The following is a 22,669-nucleotide window of genomic DNA, read 5'->3' on the forward strand; positions in this document are numbered from 1 at the left end:
ATCAGCTTAGTGTCCCAATCTGATAAAAATCTGACGCTGAACAGTAGAATTTCCCTGATCATGTTGTCTGTCATCTGGGTACAATGTCTGAAGCCCATTTCTGGTGTCCCTGACGTGGTATTGCTGGAATATTGCTGAAAGAGGTGTAAACTCTTACTCACTCAGTCTCTCACTAGACTGTCATCATATGTAGTTTGTCATGAACACTTCCCTGGTTCCTATCAGCGCTCATTAGGTTTCTTCATACGTTCTGACTTGAGTGAGTGAGTGAGTTTGGTTTAACGCTGCTTTAAACGGTATTCCAGTTATACTGCGGCGTGTCAGCTTAATGTGGGAGGTAAGCCCGAAGTGATGCAGGTCTCATGTTTACCACTTCGGTGAAACCCACGAGCACAGGTATGGTGTTTACAAACCTAGAAACATAATCGGGGCGAACTGGGATTCGAACCCACAATCATAGGTTTCTGGCATGCCCAAGGGACGCAACCCTGCACAGCGAATCGCGGTGCCTTAGATGACTGGGCCCCCTATGCCCCCCATTCTGACTTGAAAACAATATAGTCATAACATTGATGAGTGTGATACAGCTATATTTCAGACATGGTTCCCAAGTATTTGACTTGTTTCTTCCACAGCACCTGGAGATTCACGATACTATAGCTGAGTGCATGATCTTTGCCAACCACTGGGTGGCCCGGAAGATAGCAGAGGTCTACCCCAACCAGGCCCTGGTGAGTCGAGAGGCAGGATTTGATCGAGTCTGGTTCCATTGAAAATCATCAAAAACATCTTGGTGTGTGTTTTGACTTGTGTGACATTGCGTAGAGAGTGAAGGCACTGTTTGTTTTTTGTTTCTGATTCTAGCTTCGTCATCACCCACTGCCCAGGCAGGACCACTTTGCCAACCTCATCAACTGTGCAGCATCCAAGGGCTTTACAATAGATGTGTCATCCAATAAAGCTCTTGCTGCGTCCCTGGATTCCTGTGTGGACTCGGCAGACCCAACAGTTAACAAGGTGGGTTGTGTAGACCGGACAGTTAACAAGGTGGGTTGTGTAGACCTGACAGTCAACAAGGTGGGTTGTGTAGACTGGACAGTTAACAAGATGGGTTGTGTAGACCCAACAGTTAACAAGGTGGGTTGTGTAGACCCAACAGTTAACAAGGTGGGTTGTGTAGACCCAACAGTTAACAAGGTGGGTTGTGTAGACCTGACAGTTAACAAGGTGGGTTGTGTAGACTGGACAGTTAACAAGGTGGGCTGTGTAGACCTGACAGTTAACAAGGTGGGTTGTGTAGGCCTGACAGTTAACAAGGTGGGTTGTGTAGACCCAACAGTTAACAAGGTGGGTTGTGTAGACCTGACAGTTAACAAGGTGGGTTGTGTAGGCGTGACGGTTAACAAGGTGGGTTGTGTAGACCTGTCAGTTAACAAGGTGGGTTGTGTAGATCTGACAGTTAACAAGGTGGGTTGTGTAGACCCAACAGTTAACAAGGTGGGTTATGTAGACCTGACAGTTAACAAGATGGGTTGTGTAGACCTGACAGTTAACAAGGTGGCTTGTGTAGACCTGACAGTTAACAAGGTGGGTTGTGTAGGCCCAACAGTTAACAAGGTGGGTTGTGTAGACCCGACAGTTAACAAGGTGGGTTGTGTAGACCTGACAGTTAACTAGGTGGGTTGTGTAGGCCTGACAGTTAACAAGGTGGGTTGTGTAGGCCTGACAGTTAACAATGTGGCTTGTGTAGACCTGACAGTTAACAAGGTGGGTTGTGTAGACCTGACAGTTAACAAGGTGGGTTGTGTAGACCTGACAGTTAACAAGGTGGGCTGTGTAGACCTGACAGTTAACAAGGTGGGTTGTGTAGACCGGACAGTTTACAAGGTGGGTTGTGTAGACCTGACAGTTAACAAGGTGGGTTGTACAGACCGGACAGTTAACAAGGTGGGATGTGCAGACCTGACAGTTAACAAGGTGGGTTGTGTAGACCTGTCAGTTAACAAGGTGGGTTGTGTAGACCTGACAGTTAACAAGGTAAGCTGTGCAGACCTGACAGTTAACAAGGTGGGTTGTGTAGACCTGACAGTTAACAAGGTGGGTTGTGCAGACATGACAGTTAACAAGGTGGGTTGTGCAGACCTGACAGTTAACAAGGTGGGTTGTGTAGGCCTGACAGTTAACAAGGTGGGTTGTGCAGACATGACAGTTAACAAGGTGGGTTGTGCAGACCTGACAGTTAACAAGGTGGGTTGTGTAGGCCTGACAGTTAACAAGGTAAGCTGTGTAGACCTGACGGTTAACAAGGTGGGTTGTGCAGACCTGACAGTTAACAAGGTGGGTTGTGTAGACCTGTCAGTTAACAAGGTGGGTTGTGTAGGCCTGACGGTTAACAAGGTAAGCTGTGTAGACCTGACAGTTTACAAGGTAAGCTGTGTATACCTGACAGTAGTTTACAAGGTAAGCTATGTAGACCTGACAGTTTACAAGGTAAGCTGTGTAGACCTGACAGTTAACAAGGTGGGGTTGTGTAGCTTCAGTAGAGCTGACAGTTAACAAGATGGATTGTGTAGACCGGACAGTTAATTAGGTGGGTTGTGTAGATCACTGAACCAGATCACTGCGTGTTGCAGCTACTCCGCACTCTGGCGACACAGGCCATGTCCAACGCCCAGTACTTCTCCACAGGCAGCCTGGCAAGGGACCAGTTCTTCCACTATGGCCTGGCTCTGGATCTCTACACACACTTCACCTCCCCTATCAGGAGATACGCAGATATTCTGGTCAGTCAGTCGTTGAATGTTGGTACAAGATAACTCTTTGGTGCTGCTGATTTCTTACTGATGTTGTTTGTTTGTTGTTTAATGCCACACTCAGCAATATTCCAGCTATTTGACAGTGGTCTGTAATGATCGAATCTGGACCAGATAATCCAGTGATTGACATCATGAGCATCGATCCACATAATTGGGATACGATGACATGCATAACCAGGTCAGCGAGCCTGACCACCCGATCTTGTTAGTCGCCACTTACGACAAGCATAGTCGCCATTTACAGCAAGCATGGACTGCAGAAGACCTATTCTACCTGGATCTTCACAGGTTGATATCTTACTGAAGATCTACTGCTTAATTTGGGACATTTGTTCTTTTAAGATGGATACTTCTGCTTTTAGTTTAGAGTAAATAGAACATGGATTGTCAACTCTTTGTCAGGTGCATCGCCAGCTTCTTGCAGCCATTGGTGCAGATAGTCACGCCAGGTTGCCTGGCAACAAGGAGCTAGATGAACTCAGCAACCACATCAATCAAAAGCACAGGGTAAGTGCTGAAGTGTACAGGTGTGAAGGCTGTGAGGAGGAAGTGTTAGTGCTGAAGTGTACATGTGTGAAGGCTGAGAGGAGAAAGTTGGAAGTGTTAGTGCTGAAGTGTACAGGTGTGAAGGCTGTTAGTTGGAAGTGTTAGTGCTGAAGTGTACAGGTGTGAAGGCTGTGAGGAGGAAGTGTTAGTGCTGATTTGTACATGTGTGAAGGCTGAGAGGAGAAAGTTGGAAGTGTTAGTGCTGAAGTGTACAGGTGTGAAGGCTGTTAGTTGGAAGTGTTAGTGCTGAAGTGTACATGTGTGAAGGCTGAGAGGAGGAAGTGTTAGTGCTGAAGTGTACAGGTGTGAAGGCTGTGAGGAGAAAGTGTTAGTGCTGAAGTGTACAGGTGTGAAGGCTGTGAGGAGGAAGTGTTAGTGCTGAAGTGTACAGGTGTGAAGGCTGTTAGTTGGAAGTGTTAGTGCTGAAGTGTACAGGTGTGAAGGCTGTGAGGAGGAAGTGTTAGTGCTGATTTGTACATGTGTGAAGGCTGAGAGGAGAAAGTTGGAAGTGTTAGTGCTGAAGTGTACAGGTGTGAAGGCTGTTAGTTGGAAGTGTTAGTGCTGAAGTGTACATGTGTGAAGGCTGAGAGGAGGAAGTGTTAGTGCTGAAGTGTACAGGTGTGAAGGCTGTGAGGAGAAAGTGTTAGTGCTGAAGTGTACAGGTGTGAAGGCTGTGAGGAGGAAGTGTTAGTGCTGAAGTGTACAGGTGTGAAGGCTGTTAGTTGGAAGTGTTAGTGCTGAAGTGTACAGGTGTGAAGGCTGTGAGGAGGAAGTGTTAGTGCTGAAGTGTACAGGTGTGAAGGCTGTTAGTTGGAAGTGTTAGTGCTGAAGTGTACAGGTGTGAAGGCTGTGAGGAGGAAGTGTTAGTTCTGAAGTGTACAGGTGTGAAGGCTGTGAGGAGAAAGTGTTAGTGCTGAAGTGTACAGGTGTGAAGGCTGTGAGGAGGAAGTGTTAGTGCTGATTTGTACAGGTGTGAAGGCTGTGAGGAGAAAGTGTTAGTGCTGAAGTGTACAGGTGTGAAGGCTGTGAGGAGGAAGTGTTAGTGCTGAAGTGTACAGGTGTGAAGGCTGTGAGGAGGAAGTGTTAGTGCTGAAGTGTACAGGTGTGAAGGCTGTTAGTTGGAAGTGTTAGTGCTGAAGTGTACAGGTGTGAAGGCTGTGAGGAGGAAGTGTTAGTGCTGAAGTGTACAGGTGTGAAGGCTGTTAGTTGGAAGTGTTAGTGCTGAAGTGTACAGGTGTGAAGGCTGTGAGGAGGAAGTGTTAGTTCTGAAGTGTACAGGTGTGAAGGCTGTGAGGAGAAAGTGTTAGTGCTGAAGTGTACAGGTGTGAAGGCTGTGAGGAGGAAGTGTTAGTGCTGATTTGTACAGGTGTGAAGGCTGTGAGGAGAAAGTGTTAGTGCTGAAGTGTACAGGTGTGAAGGCTGTGAGGAGGAAGTGTTAGTGCTGATTTGTACAGGTGTGAAGGCTGTTAGTTGGAAGTGTTAGTGCTGAAGTGTACAGGTGTGAAGGCTGTGAGGAGGAAGTGTTAGTGCTGAAGTGTACAGGTGTGAAGGCTGTTAGTTGGAAGTGTTAGTGCTGAAGTGTACAGGTGTGAAGGCTGTGAGGAGGAAGTGTTAGTGCTGATTTGTACATGTGTGAAGGCTGAGAGGAGAAAGTTGGAAGTGTTAGTGCTGAAGTGTACAGGTGTGAAGGCTGTTAGTTGGAAGTGTTAGTGCTGAAGTGTACATGTGTGAAGGCTGAGAGGAGGAAGTGTTAGTGCTGAAGTGTACAGGTGTGAAGGCTGTGAGGAGAAAGTGTTAGTGCTGAAGTGTACAGGTGTGAAGGCTGTGAGGAGGAAGTGTTAGTGCTGAAGTGTACAGGTGTGAAGGCTGTTAGTTGGAAGTGTTAGTGCTGAAGTGTACAGGTGTGAAGGCTGTGAGGAGGAAGTGTTAGTGCTGAAGTGTACAGGTGTGAAGGCTGTTAGTTGGAAGTGTTAGTGCTGAAGTGTACAGGTGTGAAGGCTGTGAGGAGGAAGTGTTAGTGCTGAAGTGTACAGGTGTGAAGGCTGTGAGGAGAAAGTGTTAGTGCTGAAGTGTACAGGTGTGAAGGCTGTGAGGAGGAAGTGTTAGTGCTGATTTGTACAGGTGTGAAGGCTGTGAGGAGAAAGTGTTAGTGCTGAAGTGTACAGGTGTGAAGGCTGTGAGGAGGAAGTGTTAGTGCTGATTTGTACAGGTGTGAAGGCTGTGAGGAGAAAGTGTTAGTGCTGAAGTGTACAGGTGTGAAGGCTGTGAGGAGGAAGTGTTTGTGCTGAAGTGTACAGGTGTGAAGGCTGTGAGGAGGAAGTGTTAGTGCTGAAGTGTACAGGTGTGAAGGCTGTGAGGAGGAAGTGTTAGTGCTGATTTGTACAGGTGTGAAGGCTGTGAGGAGAAAGTGTTAGTGCTGAAGTGTACAGGTGTGAAGGCTGTGAGGAGGAAGTGTTTGTGCTGAAGTGTACAGGTGTGAAGGCTGTGAGGAGGAAGTGTTAGTGCTGAAGTGTACAGGTGTGAAGGCTGTGAGGAGAAAGTTGGAAGTGTTAGTGCTGAAGTGTACAGGTGTGAAGGCTGTTAGTTGGAAGTGTTAGTGCTGAAGTGTACAGGTGTGAAGGCTGTGAGGAGGAAGTGTTAGTGCTGATTTGTACAGGTGTGAAGGCTGTGAGGAGAAAGTGTTAGTGCTGAAGTGTACAGGTGTGAAGGCTGTGAGGAGGAAGTGTTAGTGCTGAAGTGTACAGGTGTGAAGGCTGTGAGGAGGAAGTGTTAGTGCTGAAGTGTACAGGTGTGAAGGCTGTGAGGAGGAAGGTGGAAGTGTTAGTATTTTGTAGTATGTACATATACTGTTTGCTTAACCCTCACAATCACTATGGGCTGATAGGAACATGGTATTTGTATTTCTAGGCATCCCAGAATTCGCAGAGAGACTCTCAGGAAATTTTCCAGGCATTGTTCTTCCGAGATAAATCTCCGAATGATGCGAGCTGCATTGTGGACGCCGTCATATTCCAAATCAGAGCAAATGGTGTGCTGGCCTTCCTTCCCAGGTACTGTTCATACAATCATATATTAACCATATAATATATACATAATAATATGCATGAGATATATATCAAGAATCTCACCAAACCTCAGATTTTTAAGCGTTGATCATCAAGAAAGAATTTATATTAGATGGCGCAAGAGTGAGATTCTATTTATCATAAAAAACAGTAACAGTGCCTTGAGTGTAAAAAGTACAACTAACCAGCTTCGGTGGCAGAGAGATTAGTGATATCATCTGATTGTGTCGTTAGGTAACCGATGGCTTAAAATAATTATGATCCAATTTCATTGTAGTGATATCTCCTTGGAAGCCAGTTTTGGATGATAAAATAGTATTATCAATATGTCTTGAATATACATATCTCAGAAATGTATATATGCCTAAATACTTTGTTAGTGGATCATCTTGTGAAAAGTTGAATGTTCTTCTCCAACTGATGATGTGTATATGTTGTTTTAGCTCTCTGTATAGCTTCACATGTATTTCGCTTGAGAAGTTGAAATAAAACTATGATGTCAACCTAGGGATGAAGTATTTTGTGCTCGCTGAGTAGAACATTATTATCATTTTTGCTATTTCCATGGAAACAAGTGGACACTCACCAGGTGGATACGTCGTCTCCAGATATACTTGTTGGGGCTACTTGTCAGCGCAGATAAACCAGTATGCCATGTCTTTTACATATGTTTGCATTGCCCAGGTACGGCATCAAGGGGCCCGTCTATCTAAGGAACAAGGACAACCTCGTTGCCAATGCCAACGCTGACAGGAAGTGTGAATGGACTGGTGGCTCCCTCTCACGCACAGATACTTCCATTACAATTACCTCCCCTTTCGGCAGTCATACATACAAGCTGTTTGACCATATCACAGTAAGTTTAGAGCATCCAGAAACAACTTGAAATCTTTCACTTGATATTTATATGTGAAACAGTTGGGACATGCATGTTATAAGCTAGGACAGTATGTGCATGTTATAAACACATTATACATTATACACAAAGGCTACAATGTGCAAAACATGACCCTTGGCAACAGCATTAGCCACCTATCATAGTTACGTGCAAACAATCAGAATGCACACATGACTATACTATTTGCTATTTACATAGTTAAAGTATCAAGCTATGCTTGTCGTGGAGTCATGCTAGAGTCATGTACTCTCCAGGCTGCTGTGCCAGCTTGTGCAAAGGTGGTATCTCAGTAGTAATGTCCTGAAATCATGCATATTTCAATAGTAATGTCCGGAAATCATGCATATTTCAATAGTAATGTCCAGAAATCATGCATATTTCAATAGTAATTTTGTGATAGATCAGTTATTGTACGTTTGCTGCAAAATTGTACCAATGAAATGCCATCGGTGCCATTTTAGAATAGAAGTTTTGAGACTATCCCTGTGTTACAAGATGCCCTTCAGCTGTTCTGTTGATAGTGCAGACTCCCTTGCTACAACAGTCATTAAAACACCAACCATTACATGATAACATTTTCTCTACTTCATGACAATGTCTGAAATTATGGTGGCGAGTTGGTATGGGCAAGTAAACAACTTTCTAGCGATTCCTGACGAATTGCTGCTTTCTGATTTATATTTATTTGGCATTTCATCGGTACGACTTTGCAACAAACGGACTATAGTTACTCAGTGGCTGGAGGCCTCTTGTACCAGCAAGCTAGTAGTGTTCATTTCAATTTTCATGTTTCACCGTGAAGATCCGGGTTAGAACTGGACTTCCGCAACCCGTGCTTGTTGTAAGGGGTGACTAACAGGATTGGTTGGTCAGGCTTGCTGACTTGGTATCCTAATTGCATAGCTCGATACTAGATAGTGTCGACACTGACAACAATCATATATATACTTTGTATCATTTTTGTATTGATAGATGACCTCCTAATATGATAGTCGTGAATAAGATGGAACTATTGGTCTTACATATGAACAATTAAATTTTAGCAGTTGGTGGAAGGGTGTCCTAGCGACTGAGTCACTGAGAAATATTGTCAGTTTGATGTGTGTGAAGTAGTGCTGTTTACTGGGTGCATCCTCTGTTTCCTTGAAGTTGGTGAATTGAATCAACGTTACTGCTCCTCAGGTGCAGATTATATTGATGCATTCCCGGGCCCATTCCTCCGCTCTGAAGCTGGAACTCATCTCCAACACTCCTCACCTGGAAGACAATCTGCAGCACCGAGAGACAAGCCACTCAAACAAGGCAGACATCATAAAGGTAAGTCTGGTCTCTCCTCACCTAGAAGACAACCTGCAGCATCGAGAGACAAGCCACTCGAACAAGGCAGACATCATAAAGGTAAGTCTGGTCTCTCCTCACCTGGACGACAACCTGCAGCACCGAGAGACAAGCCACTCGAACAAGGCAGACATCATAAAGGTAAGTCTGGTCTCTCCTCACCTGGACGACAACCTGCAGCACCGAGAGACAAGCCACTCGAACAAGGCAGACATCATAAAGGTAAGTCTGGTCTCTCCTCACTTGGAAGACAACCTGCAGCATCGAGAGACAAGCCACTCAAACAAGGCAGACATCATAAAGGTAAGTCTGGTCTCCTACATGAGGCGGGGCACAGATGGCCCAGTGACTCAAGGGAGGCATTTTGCTGAGTTGTGTCCCCAAGTTTGATCCATGGACTGGTAATTATTTAGTTCACCAGTCGTAAATGATGTAAAGCTGATGTGAAATGGCGTAACTGAAATATTGTTTGAAATGGCATAAAACTCAAACCTGCTCACTCACTCACCAACTTATTCTCTTACTTGCGTGTGAGACTCACGTCAGTGGTAGACACCTACAACCTTGTTATATCCTGCCCAATTACATTGACAAGTTTTGATATAACCACACTCATCATTTCTAGTGCGCTTCATCGTAGCATTAGAAAAGTAAGGCATCTGCCTGTTGTGGAATGGATTGTGTGGCCATGATTCATAGAGTTCTATCATTCTGGGATAGCTATGTGACACCTGTCAACTCTCAGCTGCCTACATGGATTTAGTATCCTGACTGTGGAACAAAACCCCTTTCACCGACTCTCCTTCCAACTTGGGTCAATATTTTACACATATTTCTGCATTACAGGAAGTCCGCAGTGCTGCTGAGGACAAGAAATCAGAGTTACCCTTCACTGATTTGAGCTCCAATTTCCTCCAGCTGAAGGCTGAATACGGGCAGACGGCAGAGAATCACAGCTTGTACTGTGTGTTCCAGTCCTTCAGAGAGATGGGACTCACTGTGGATTAGGCGGGACATAGTTGGAGGTGGGACTCACTGTGGACTAGGCAGGACAGTTGGAGGTGGGACTGACTGTGGACAAGGCAGGATTTATTGTGTGTTCCAGTCCTTCAGAGAGATGGAACTCACTGTGGACTAGGCAGGACTTATTGTGTGTTCCAATCCTTCAGAGAGACGGGACTGACTGTGGACTAGGCGGGACTGACTGTGTGTTCCAGTCCTTCAGAGAGATGGAACTCACTGTGGACAAGGCAGGACTTATTGTGTGTTCCAGTCCTTCAGAGAGATGGGACTCACTGTGGATTAGGCAGGACTTATTGTGTGTTCCAGTCCTTCAGAGAGATGGGACTCACTGTGGACAAGGCAGGACTTATTGTGTGTTCCAGTCCTTCAGAGAGATGGGACTCACTGTGGACAAGGCAGGACTTATTGTGTGTTCCAGTCCTTCAGAGAGATGGGACTCACTGTGGACAAGGCAGGACTTATTGTGTGTTCCAGTCCTTCAGAGAGATGGAACTCACTGTGGATTAGGCAGGACTTATTGTGTGTTCCAGTCCTTCAGAGAGATGGGACTCACTGTGGACAAGGCAGGACTTATTGTGTGTTCCAGTCCTTCAGAGAGATGGAACTCACTGTGGACAAGGCAGGACTTATTGTGTGTTCCAGTCCTTCAGAGAGATGGGACTCACTGTGGATTAGGTGGGACATAGTTGGAGGTGGGACTCACTGTGGACTAGGCAGGACTTACTGTGTGTTCCAGTCCTTCAGAGAGATGGGACTCACTGTGGATTAGGCAGGACTTATTGTGTGTTCCAGTCCTTCAGAGATGCAGCACTCACTGTGGATTAGGCAGGACCTATTGTGTGTTCCAGTCCTTCAGAGAGATGGGACTCACTGTGGACTAGGCAGGACTTATTGTGTGTTCCAGTCCTTCAGAGAGATGGGACTCACTGTGGATTAGGCAGGATTTATTGTGTGTTCCAGTCCTTCAGAGAGATGGGACTCACTGTGGACTAGGCAGGACTTATTGTGTGTTCCAGTCCTTCAGAGAGATGGGACTCACTGTGGATTAGGCAGGACTTACTGTGTGTTCCAGTCCTTCAGAGAGATGGAACTCACTGTGGATTAGGCAGGACTTATTGTGTGTACCAGTCCTTCAGAGAGAGGGAACTCACTGTGGATTAGGCAGGACTTATTGTGTGTTCCAGTCCTTCAGAGAGATGGGACTCACTGTGGATTAGGCGGGACTTATTGTGTGTTCCAGTCCTTCAGAGAAACGGAACTCACTGTGGACAAGGCAGGACTTATTGTGTGTTCCAGTCCTTCAGAGAGACGGAACTCACTGTGGACTAGGCAGGACTTATTGTGTGTTCCAGTCCTTCAGAGAAACGGAACTCACTGTGGACAAGGCAGGACTTATTGTGTGTTCCAGTCCTTCAGAGAGACGGAACTCACTGTGGACTAGGCAGGACTGACTGTGTGTTCCAATCCTTCAGAGAGATGGAACTCACTGTGGACAAGGCAGGACTTATTGTGTGTTCCAGTCCTTCAGAGAGATGGAACTCACTGTGGACAAGGTAGGACTGACTGTGTGTTCCAGTCCTTCAGAGAGATGGAACTCACTGTGGACAAGGCAGGACTTATTGTGTGTTCCAGTCCTTCAGAGAGATGGAACTCACTGTGGACAAGGCAGGACTTGTTGTGTGTTCCAGTCCTTAAGAGAGATGGGAGTCACTGTGGACTATGTAGGACTAATTGTGTGTTCCAATCCTTCAGAGAGACGGAACTCACTGTGGACAAGGCGGGACTTGTTGTGTGTTCCAGTCCTTCAGAGAGATGGGACTCACTGTGGACAAGGCAGGACTTATTGTGTGTTCCAATCCTTCAGAGAGATGGAACTCACTGTGGATTAGGCAGGACTGACTGTGTGTTCCAGTCCTTCAGAGAGATGGAACTCACTGTGGACAAGGCGGGACTTGTTGTGTGTTCCAGTCCTTCAGAGAGATGGAACTCACTGTGGACAAGGCAGGACTTATTGTGTGTTCCAATCCTTCAGAGAGACGGAACTCACTGTGGACAAGGCAGGACTTATTGTGTGTTCCAATCCTTCAGAGAGATGGAACTCACTGTGGACAAGGCGGGACTTGTTGTGTGTTCCAGTCCTTCAGAGAGATGGAACTCACTGTGGACAAGGCAGGACTAATTGTGTGTCCCAGTTCTTTCGGGAGATGGGAGTCACTGTGGACTATGTAGGACTAATTGTGTGTTCCAGTCCTTCAGAGAGAGGTGGGAGTCCCTGTGGACAAGGCAGGACTTATTGTGTGTTCCAGTTCTTGAGGGAGATAGGAGTCACTGTGGACCAGGGGGAACTAATTGTGTGTTCCAGTCCTTAAGAGAGATGGGACTCACTGTAGGCAAGATTCAATTTATGGAAGGATTTGTCAAATATTCATTGAACTCAATCACTTGCTCCAAATAGTCAGCAACTCACAGTGCAGAACAATAACAACAGAACACCTGAATAATGAAAGAAGAAAATGATGTATATACTCATGAAATAAAAGTCTTTTGAAATCACTTCTGTGTACATGGTGTAGCTGCACTGTTATCATAGATAATAGGGTATGGTAAACTCAGAGTGAGTGAGTTGGGCTTAACACTGCTTTTAACAGTGTTCCAGTTATATCGCGGAGTGTTAACTTAATGTGGGAGGAAAGCCCGAAGTGATGTAGGTCTCAGATGTTTACAACTTCGGTGAAACCCACAAGCACGGGTATGGTGCTGACAAACCTAGAAACACAATCGGGGCGAACCCACAATCATAGGTTTCTGACGTGCTCAAGGGACGCAACACTGCACATCGAATCGCGGTGCCTTAGACGACTGGGCCACCTGTCACCCCGGTAAACTCAGAAGGACCTTGACTAGGTAAAGACATTCCACTATGTTTAATGTGACTGCTTGGTTCCCAAATGTCTGCTAAGTGCTTATGCTGTCAGGGACTGTCAAGACTTACAAAGAAATCAGTTTTACATAATTCTCACGTTCCTTGTTATCAGGATTATGCCATTCACATAATCATCATACTATCATTATGTGATATATACTTTCAAACAAAGTAGGAGATATTTGAAAATTTGAGATGATTAAATACAAAGAGATATGGAGTGACGGTCATGGATGGATTAGAAAAAGAAAGGACGAGGTCTAACATGATAATCAATAGAATATGTTGGGGGTGTATTGTAAAGGTGCACATCAACAATAAAGACGTCAGGGGTGTGTGCTGAACGTTTGAGATGACTTGATCAATAATATGTCATGCTCCCAATCTCCCAATGACAATTTGAGGTGTCTTGCCCACTCCTCCTGTAGCCCCTGGCCCAGTTCAGCTGAGGTAGCGCTGGTTCTAGAAGTCAGGCCAAATCTGCAAATCATAGACACACACTGAATATATTCGCCACTGTTCGCTGAGTTCTATCAGTTCGAAGCATTTCCAATCTGATAATAATTACTGCATTAAAGCCAGGGAGCTTACACGTTACTGTGAATAATGAAAATCAACAATACTAATGGCTCAGAGCAACTTGACCACCTTCTACTGGGTGTCAAAGTCAAGAATGGCTTAAATGCCATCTGTATGCTGTTCTTTCCTATCTACCAGCAAGTAATCGCATGTCACCCTGCGTTGTGCCTGTATCTCAAATACAGCTCGTGTACATCTTTCACATATACGGGGCTGTCGAGTAGCCTTGTGGTTAAAGCGATCGCTCGTCACGCGGTTCGATTCCCGACATGGGTACAATGTTCTGGTGTCCCGGTCGTGATATTCCTGGAATACTGCTAAATATTGCGGCGTAGAACCAAACTCACTTACTCGCTGACTTCCACATACACGTGGCTTCATATGGTTGTACAACACTACTGTTTAAACAACCGACAATGAGTAAATATGTTTCACAGCGTACCATACACACGCCAACAATGTTGAGAATTAATGAGTATTGTTTTACGCCGCTTTTAGCAATTTGCCAGCAATATTCACGGCGGGGGTCACCAGAAATGGGCTTCACACACTGTACCCACGTGGGGTATCAAACCGGAAGAGTATTCGTGAGCGATGAGCAGCGTTGCCAAAACGTGATACATCCACGAGGAGCAACCAAAAGAAGAATTTAATTTGGTCCTAGGTTGTGCTATCCTGCGCGCGCTCTACGATATCCAGAAGAGGTTGTGCTGCAATGTCTATAGATTATGCAAAACTATACACGTTTTGCAGCGTAAGGGGCACGTTGTCATCGTTGAAGCACTCGTAAAATATCATTCACTGGTGAAAATTATGGAATACTGTAAGGGACATTCTCGCGATCTCGCATTCTCGCGATCTCGACCTTTGGAAACGAGCTAAATATGCCCAAAACACGAGAATGCGAGATCGCGAGAACGCGAGATTTGGCCAAAATCTCGCGTTCTCGCGATCTCGCATTCTCGTGTTTTTGGTACATAGCACTTTTTGTCAAAAGTCGACAACGCGAGAATGCGACATTTGGACATGATGCAAAATCTCGCAATCTCGCAATCTCGACTTGTCAAATTAGGCCACAAAAACACGAAATCGCGAGAACGCGAGAATGCGACATTTCATTTTCTCGCGATCTCGCGTTCTCGCGTTCTCGCGTATTAGACACTGTCCGTGCGCATGCGTAATATCATGGGGTCAAGCGCATGCGCACGTTAGTAGTCCTATGGTCATGCTTCTTTCATGCTCTTCATTCTCCAAGTAGCATTTAGCAAACTTATGACTTGAGCTTGGAAATGCTATGTAATTTACATACACAAAGTTGTTACAGTTTCCTATGTACTTTATAATAAACCCCTCAACATGCACAATATAATTTACAAAAGAAATTGCGTGCATGAATCTCCAATGATGGTGAAAACATTAATGTGTCCGAAAGCTGGAAACAAAAATAATATGAGTGTTCCTATTTTCTTTACCTGATAAAATACTCCGCACACGTAGCCCTACTGAACACACATGATGCATGCGAATCGCATCCGTCGACAGCAATCGTACACATATGCCTAAAGTAGGTTAATAAGAACAAAATAAAACGTTAAATTTAAACGTCTCCTGTCTCCCATGTTTTTAAAAAATCAATCAAACTGTAACTATTAATTTATTGCGGCCTTAACATCCAAATGACAGGCATGCTTATACTGGAAAAGTACCCCCAATATCAAGCCTGGGGGACCGGCATGGCTCTGAATAAGTGAGTGAGTTTGGCTTAACACTGCTTTGACCAGTATTTATATTTCAGTTATATCCCGGTTTGTAGGTTTAAAGGGGCACTAATCTCCTCGGCTGTCTAACACTGCCAGCGGGGGTTCACTATCTGCCGATTTGCTCGCTGACGCAACTGAGCGTGACAAGACTACCGTGTTCAAGAACACTGATTGGTTACCTTTAATCTCTGAATCTCAGACACAGGGCGCATGTTAATTAATTTCGTCAGCCTAAACAAACGGACAAAAAGAACGATGGAAGCTCATCGGATGTCGTTATTTGGAAATACCCCAGATGGCTATAAACTGAGGGCCAAAAGAAACGTTACCAACATTAACTGATTTGCCACTTTGAAACAAAGATGCCAACCTGTTCAAAAACAGTAAAGAACACATTTCACGAATACAACCTTCATGTTCTCTGTCGTTCTTTACACGTGCTTTAAGGATTTTGGGAAATATTATATTAAATATTCCCCAATTACCGTGCAATCCCGGGTATAAGTTACGCACCGATCTGTTCCCTATCACTGGTTGCGATGATTAACACCAACGAACATGCCAAGACTGACCGCTGTCCAGAAAGGGAGAGCCATATGTATGCTGCAGATAGGAGCGACACGGAGAGCGGTTGCCATTAACATGAAGTGCTCCAAGATAACCATTACCAGACTGGTCGCACGTCTCCGACAGACCGGCAGAACCGCAGACAGACCACGGAGTAGCAGACCAAAGGTCACGTCCCCGCAGGATGACCGCTTTTTACGGGTACTTCATCCGAGGAACATATTTCTTACTGTGACGTCATCAGATGCCAACAACTTAGGACATCCGGTCAGCAGACAAACAGTGACCAGACGACTACGACATTATGGTCTCCGGGCTTATCGCCCTTTCAAGGGCATGACCTTGACTCGTCAACATCGACGTGCCAGACTGACGTGGTGCAGGCAAACTCAGCGATGGCAACAAAGGGATTGGCGGCGAGTGCTGTTTAGTGACGAGAGCAGGTTCCAACTCTTCAAACCTGATGGGCGGACGCGAGTTTATCGACGACGTGGTGACCGTACGGCAACTTGTTGTGTCCAGGAGGTTGAACCTTACGGGGGCGGAAGTGTGATGGTCTGGGGCGGCATTTGCGGGGACGAGAAGACGGAACGTCTCATCATCGAAGTCAATCTGACAGCACAACGCTACATTGACAATATTTTACGGCCAGTGGTTCTTCCTTTCATCCAGCGTCAACAACGGACGGTGTTCCAACAAGATAACGCCACACCCCATAAAGCCCGTATTACTAGAGACTTCCTCAACGCCAACAACGTGACTGTCCTGCCGTGGCCAGCTCGATTACCAGATCTCTGGGACCAGCTGGGGCGTCGTCTTCGGAAACGTCAACATCCTCCCTTCACGAGACAAGCGTTGATCGTTGTCCTCCGTGAGGAATGGAATCGGATACCTTCGGTCGATGTGAGGACGCTTGTCTACTCAGTTCGACGCCGCATTCGAAGATGCATTGCTGTTCATGGAGGTCATATCCCGTATTGAACGGTCTGGGCCGTCGTCACCTTAAAGTTGTAACCAATGTTATTGATCGAATACTGGACGAATGACCCCTTGTCAAGAAATGTCCCTTGAGGTCAAGGACTTTGTTGTCGAATTAGCAATTTTACGGTTCTGAATGATGAATTTCTACAATACAATAATTGGCCCATGGGAGAGATGGTGTAAATATTGAGTTTTTGAACTCTTTTTTTTTATTTTTCCTTCCTTGGTATGTTCCCATGAAAACAGCATGCTTATTTTTGTAAATACCTTTGACCGAGACTGGGAAAAGACCGTAGAGTTTCTGGACTTTTGGGTTTCCAGAATTAAAATGGGACGTGTTAATTGTTATTGCTGCTTCAATTTGTGTTGGTCATATTTTATCCTAGGAATATCGTTGGTAACGTTTCTTTTGGCCGTCAGTTTATTTTTATAGTTTAAACAATGGTATCCCAGCAGTGAAAGCATTTTCGGATTTTTGGATTGCGCGTATAATACGATTGCTACCTCTTGTTGTTATCCACGTTTTCTGGCATAACCCTACACCTGTGTCTTTGCTGAGTTAATGAACCTATTACAGGTAGTTAGTGGTAGCACTACTCAGATTACCTGACAACGGTTCCCATTTGGCATGTCTTGTGTCTGGGGTAATTATTTCATCTGAATCCAGGTTTGAATTGAGGTGAAATGTTTGTTATGTAATATTCACGTGGCAGCCCAGAAAGAGGAGTGATCAGTTCATTTACGTTTTTGTAAACGGATCATTCCTCGCCATCAAATGCTCCACAGAAAATACGTTCATTGATTAATCACTGTTATCTTGCACAGTGGATTTGTAAGTGTTTACATGTGTAGGTTTACTAAAGCAGACGGAATACACTCATATCATGGCGCGAAGTGCCGATGTAAAAACAACATACTTGGTTCAAAGGATTAGCCGATAATACGTTTATTGATTGTTCATTGCTTTCTAACTCCATGGATATTTTAAAGCACCATGGACATCATGAACATAATTGTCACACGTGTTATCTCAGCTGACCGATGAGACTAGACACCTGTGTGAAACATCTGAAACAAACTTAGTGATCAGTTGAGAAACGAACACGAGTTATAATATCCAGAAACGCTATATGTATATATTTTAAAACATTTGAATGTAACAGAGCCATGTGAAGTCGAATAAATTTATTTGTACAGCTGCAGACGTATGGGATATTGTTCCTATTTGTGAATGTTCACGGATACATTCCTCGAACAAGGAAGCTGCCCAAATGTATACATAAAACTTCGGTGGGTCGTTATTATGATATTTGCATTTTGTTTTCATTCATTTGCTGTTGCATTGGATAGAATCATTTTTGTTCCTCAGGTACCTGTAGGCGTGTATACATGTATATTACACTCAATGTGCAAAATGGGATTCACTCAGGCAATTTATAAAATGTCTAAATATATCAGTAATATAAGAATTGACTGAATCCGAGTCCAGATTGACTAACAATTTTTAAGAGGTCTAAAAGGGCTTAAAAATAGACTATTTATCCTAGTATTAGAGTGAGTGAGTGTGTTTGATTTTACCCCCCTTTTAGCACTATTTCAGCAATAACCACTAGGCTACCCGACCGCCCCGCAAGTAGTAGAAGCCAAAACTATAGAAACGTACTTTGAATTTCGTTTTCTTTAATATAATCCTATCATTTTCAGTCACTGGGTGATGAAATTAAAACATAAAAATGTTTGGAATTCGTAATTACAATAACATAAATTCACCGATTTTCAGTCAATTTGTAAAATAACTGAATATTTAGGCGTTGCAAAAATTGCCTTCGTGAAATTTTATACATTTTGGCTAAACAATATACCCACAATGAAATACTCTAATGAATAAAAGCGATACATGCGCTTACGAATGGCGCAGCACAGGTCGCGAACTAGTCTTGATATCTGCTATATCATTCGGATACTCACGGTGGGGAAACAATAGCAAAGACAACAACCAGTCTCGGGGCATTGCTGTAGATCAGTGCCCCTATAAAATGGGAGGACACCTACACACAGCTCCACTTTCTCCACTTTCTGGTTTTCAAGCGATTTGCTCCGAATTACTTATTTATGGTGCGCGTATTTTGTTGGTGATTGTTCATTAATGTCATGTGTGTATGTTGCATCAATTATGTGTAGGTATGATCGCCGATAATGAAGTAATTAGCCAGTAACACTTTGGCCCGTCTTGGCCCAGCCCGGCCCGACTTTTAGGCAATGCCCCTACCATTGTAGGTTTCTGGCACATCCAAGGGACGCAACTCTACACAACGAATTGCGACAACTCAGATGACTGAGCCACAAGATGACTGTACAGGCAATCAAGCACAAAAACACGAGAACGCGAGATCGCGACACTTGACCAATGTCGCAATCTCGTGTTCTCGCGTTCTCGTGTTTTTGAAAATAGTTACATATAAGTGTATAGCCAATAGCACAAAAACACGAGAACGCGATATCGCGAGATCGCGACACTTGACAAATGTCGCAATCTCGCGTTCTCGTGTATTTGAAAATAGTTACATTTAAGTGTATAGGCAATTGGCACAAAAACACGAGAACGCGAGATCGCGACACTTTACTAATGTCGCAATCTCGCGTTCTCGTCTTTTTGAAAATAGTTACATATAAGTGTGTAGGCAATTAGCACAAAAACACGAGAATGCGAGATCGCGACACTTTACCAATGTCGCAATCTCGCGTTCTCGCGTTCTCGTGTTTTTGAAAATAGTTACATTTAAGTGTATAGGCAATTAGCACAAAAACACGAGAACGCGAGATCGCGACACTTGACAAATGTCGCGTTCTCGCGTTCTCGTGTTTTTGAAAATAGTTACATACAACTGTATAGGCAATTAGCACAAAAACACGAGAACGCGAGAACGCGACACTTTACCAATGTCGCAATCTCGCGTTCTCGCGTTCTCGTGTTTTTGAAAATAGTTACATACAACTGTATAGGCAATTGGCACAAAAACACGAGAACGGGAGATCGCGACACTTTACTAATGTCGCAATCTCGCGTTCTCGTCTTTTTGAAAATAGTTACATATAAGTGTGTAGGCAATTAGCACAAAAACACGAGAATGCGAGATCGCGAGATCGCGACACTTTACCAATGTCGCAATCTCGCGTTCTCGCGTTCTCGTGTTTTTGAAAATAGTTACATTTAAGTGTATAGGCAATTAGCACAAAAACACGAGAACGCGAGATCGCGACACTTGACAAATGTCGCGTTCTCGCGTTCTCGTGTTTTTGAAAATAGTTACATATAACTGTGTAGGCAATTAGCACAAAAACACGAGAACGCGAGATCACGACACTTGACCAATGTCGCAATCTCGTGTTCTCGCGTTCTCGTGTTTTTGAAAATAGTTACATATAAGTGTATAGCCAATAGCACAAAAACACGAGAACGCGATATCGCGAGATCCCGACACTTGACAAATGTCGCAATCTCGCGTTCTCGTGTATTTGAAAATAGTTACATTTAAGTGTATAGGCAATTGGCACAAAAACACGAGAACGCGAGATCGCGACACTTTACTAATGTCGCAATCTCGCGTTCTCGTCTTTTTGAAAATAGTTACATTTAAGTGTATAGGCAATTAGCACAAAAACACGAGAACGCGAGATCGCGACACTTGACAAATGTCGCGTTCTCGCGTTCTCGTGTTTTTGAAAATAGTTACATACAACTGTATAGGCAATTAGCACAAAAACACGAGAACGCGAGAACGCGACACTTTACCAATGTCGCAATCTCGCGTTCTCGCGTTCTCGTGTTTTTGAAAATAGTTACATACAACTGTATAGGCAATTGGCACAAAAACACGAGAACGGGAGATCGCGACACTTTACTAATGTCGCAATCTCGCGTTCTCGTCTTTTTGAAAATAGTTACATATAAGTGTGTAGGCAATTAGCACAAAAACACGAGAATGCGAGATCGCGAGATCGCGACACTTTACCAATGTCGCAATCTCGCGTTCTCGCGTTCTCGTGTTTTTGAAAATAGTTACATTTAAGTGTATAGGCAATTAGCACAAAAACACGAGAACGCGAGATCGCGACACTTGACAAATGTCGCGTTCTCGCGTTCTCGTGTTTTTGAAAATAGTTACATATAACTGTGTAGGCAATTAGCACAAAAACACGAGAACGCGAGATCACGACACTTGACCAATGTCGCAATCTCGTGTTCTCGCGTTCTCGTGTTTTTGAAAATAGTTACATATAAGTGTATAGCCAATAGCACAAAAACACGAGAACGCGATATCGCGAGATCCCGACACTTGACAAATGTCGCAATCTCGCGTTCTCGTGTATTTGAAAATAGTTACATTTAAGTGTATAGGCAATTGGCACAAAAACACGAGAACGCGAGATCGCGACACTTTACTAATGTCGCAATCTCGCGTTCTCGTCTTTTTGAAAATAGTTACATATAAGTGTGTAGGCAATTAGCTCAAAAACACGAGAATGCGAGATCGCGAGATCGCGACACTTTACCAATGTCGCAATCTCGCGTTCTCGCGTTCTCGTGTTTTTGAAAATAGTTACATTTAAGTGTATAGGCAATTAGCACAAAAACACGAGAACGCGAGATCGCGACACTTGACAAATGTCGCGTTCTCGCGTTCTCGTGTTTTTGAAAATAGTTACATACAACTGTATAGGCAATTAGCACAAAAACACGAGAACGCGAGAACGCGACACTTTACCAATGTCGCAATCTCGCGTTCTCGCGTTCTCGTGTTTTTGAAAATAGTTACATACAACTGTATAGGCAATTGGCACAAAAACACGAGAACGGGAGATCGCGACACTTTACTAATGTCGCAATCTCGCGTTCTCGTCTTTTTGAAAATAGTTACATATAAGTGTGTAGGCAATTAGCACAAAAACACGAGAATGCGAGATCGCGAGATCGCGACACTTTACCAATGTCGCAATCTCGCGTTCTCGCGTTCTCGTGTTTTTGAAAATAGTTACATTTAAGTGTATAGGCAATTAGCACAAAAACACGAGAACGCGAGATCGCGACACTTGACAAATGTCGCGTTCTCGCGTTCTCGCGTTCTCGTGTTTTTGAAAATAGTTACATTTAAGTGTATAGGCAATTAGCACAAAAACACGAGAACGCGAGAACGCGTCACTTTACCAATATCGCTATCTCGCGTTCTCGCGTTCTCGTGTTTTTGTGCTTATAGCCTATACAGTTGTATGTAACTATTTTCAAAAACACGAGAACGCGAGAACGCGAGATTGCGAGATTGGTCAAGTGTCGCGATCTCGCGTTCTCGTGTTTTTGTGCTAATTGCCTATACAGTTATATGTAACTATTTTCAAAAACACGAGAACGCGAGAACGCGAGATTGCGACATTAGTCAAGTGTCGCGATCTCGCGTTCTCGTATTTTTGTGCTTATAGCCTATACAGTTATATGTAACTATTTTCAAAAACACGAGAACGCGAGAACGCGAGATTGCGCAATTAGTCAAGTGTCGCGATCTCGCGATCTCGCGTTCTCGTGTTTTTGTGCTAATAGCCTATACAGTTGTATGTAACTATTTTCAAAAACACGAGAACGCGAGAACGCGAGATTGCGAGATTGGTCAATTGTCGCGATCTCGCGTTCTCGTGTTTTTGGTAATTGCCTATACAGTTATATTAACTATTTTCAAAAACACGAGAACGCGAGAACGCGAGATTGCGACATTGGTCAATTGTCGCGATCTCGCGTTCTCGTGCTTTTGTGCTAATAGCCTATACACTTATATGTAACTTTTTTCAAAAACACGAGAAAGCGAGAACGCGAGATTGCGAGATTGGTCAATTGTCGCGATCTCGCGTTCTCGTGTTTTTGTGGTTATTGCCTATACAGTTATATGTAACTATTTTCAAAAACACGAGAACGCGAGAACGCGAGATTGCGACATTGGTCAAGTGTCGCGATCTCGCGTTCTCGTGTTTTTGTGCTAATAGCCTATACAGTTGTATGTAACTATTTTCAAAAACACGAGAACGCGAGAACGCGAGATTGCGACATTGGTCAAGTGTCGCGATCTCGCGTTCTCGTGTTTTTGTGCTTATAGCCTATACAGTTATATGTAACTATTTTCAAAAAC

The 22,669-nt window shown here is 44.2% G+C and overlaps 1 protein-coding gene across 2 annotated transcripts in view; it reads left to right on the forward strand.

The window, feature by feature from the left end:
• LOC139473698 (DIS3-like exonuclease 1) overlaps window positions 1–12,203 on the forward strand; it is a 35,620-nt gene extending 23,417 nt beyond the window's left edge. For both annotated transcript variants that reach the window (XM_071256413.1, XM_071256422.1), the window contains exons 17-24: window positions 636–731; window positions 865–1,017; window positions 2,634–2,783; window positions 3,219–3,323; window positions 6,270–6,412; window positions 7,112–7,283; window positions 8,508–8,642; window positions 9,510–12,203. In XM_071256413.1, the coding sequence (XP_071112514.1) occupies window positions 636–731; window positions 865–1,017; window positions 2,634–2,783; window positions 3,219–3,323; window positions 6,270–6,412; window positions 7,112–7,283; window positions 8,508–8,642; window positions 9,510–9,671 (1,116 nt within the window). In that variant the 3' untranslated portion in view covers window positions 9,672–12,203. The remainder of the gene's footprint in view (window positions 1–635; window positions 732–864; window positions 1,018–2,633; window positions 2,784–3,218; window positions 3,324–6,269; window positions 6,413–7,111; window positions 7,284–8,507; window positions 8,643–9,509) is intronic.
• Window positions 12,204–22,669: the final 10,466 nt, after the last annotated feature.

Source organism: Haliotis cracherodii, unplaced genomic scaffold, assembly GCF_022045235.1.
Source record: "Haliotis cracherodii isolate W230 unplaced genomic scaffold, xgHalCrac1.p SCAF_1, whole genome shotgun sequence".
Classification (NCBI taxonomy): domain Eukaryota; kingdom Metazoa; phylum Mollusca; class Gastropoda; order Lepetellida; family Haliotidae; genus Haliotis; species Haliotis cracherodii.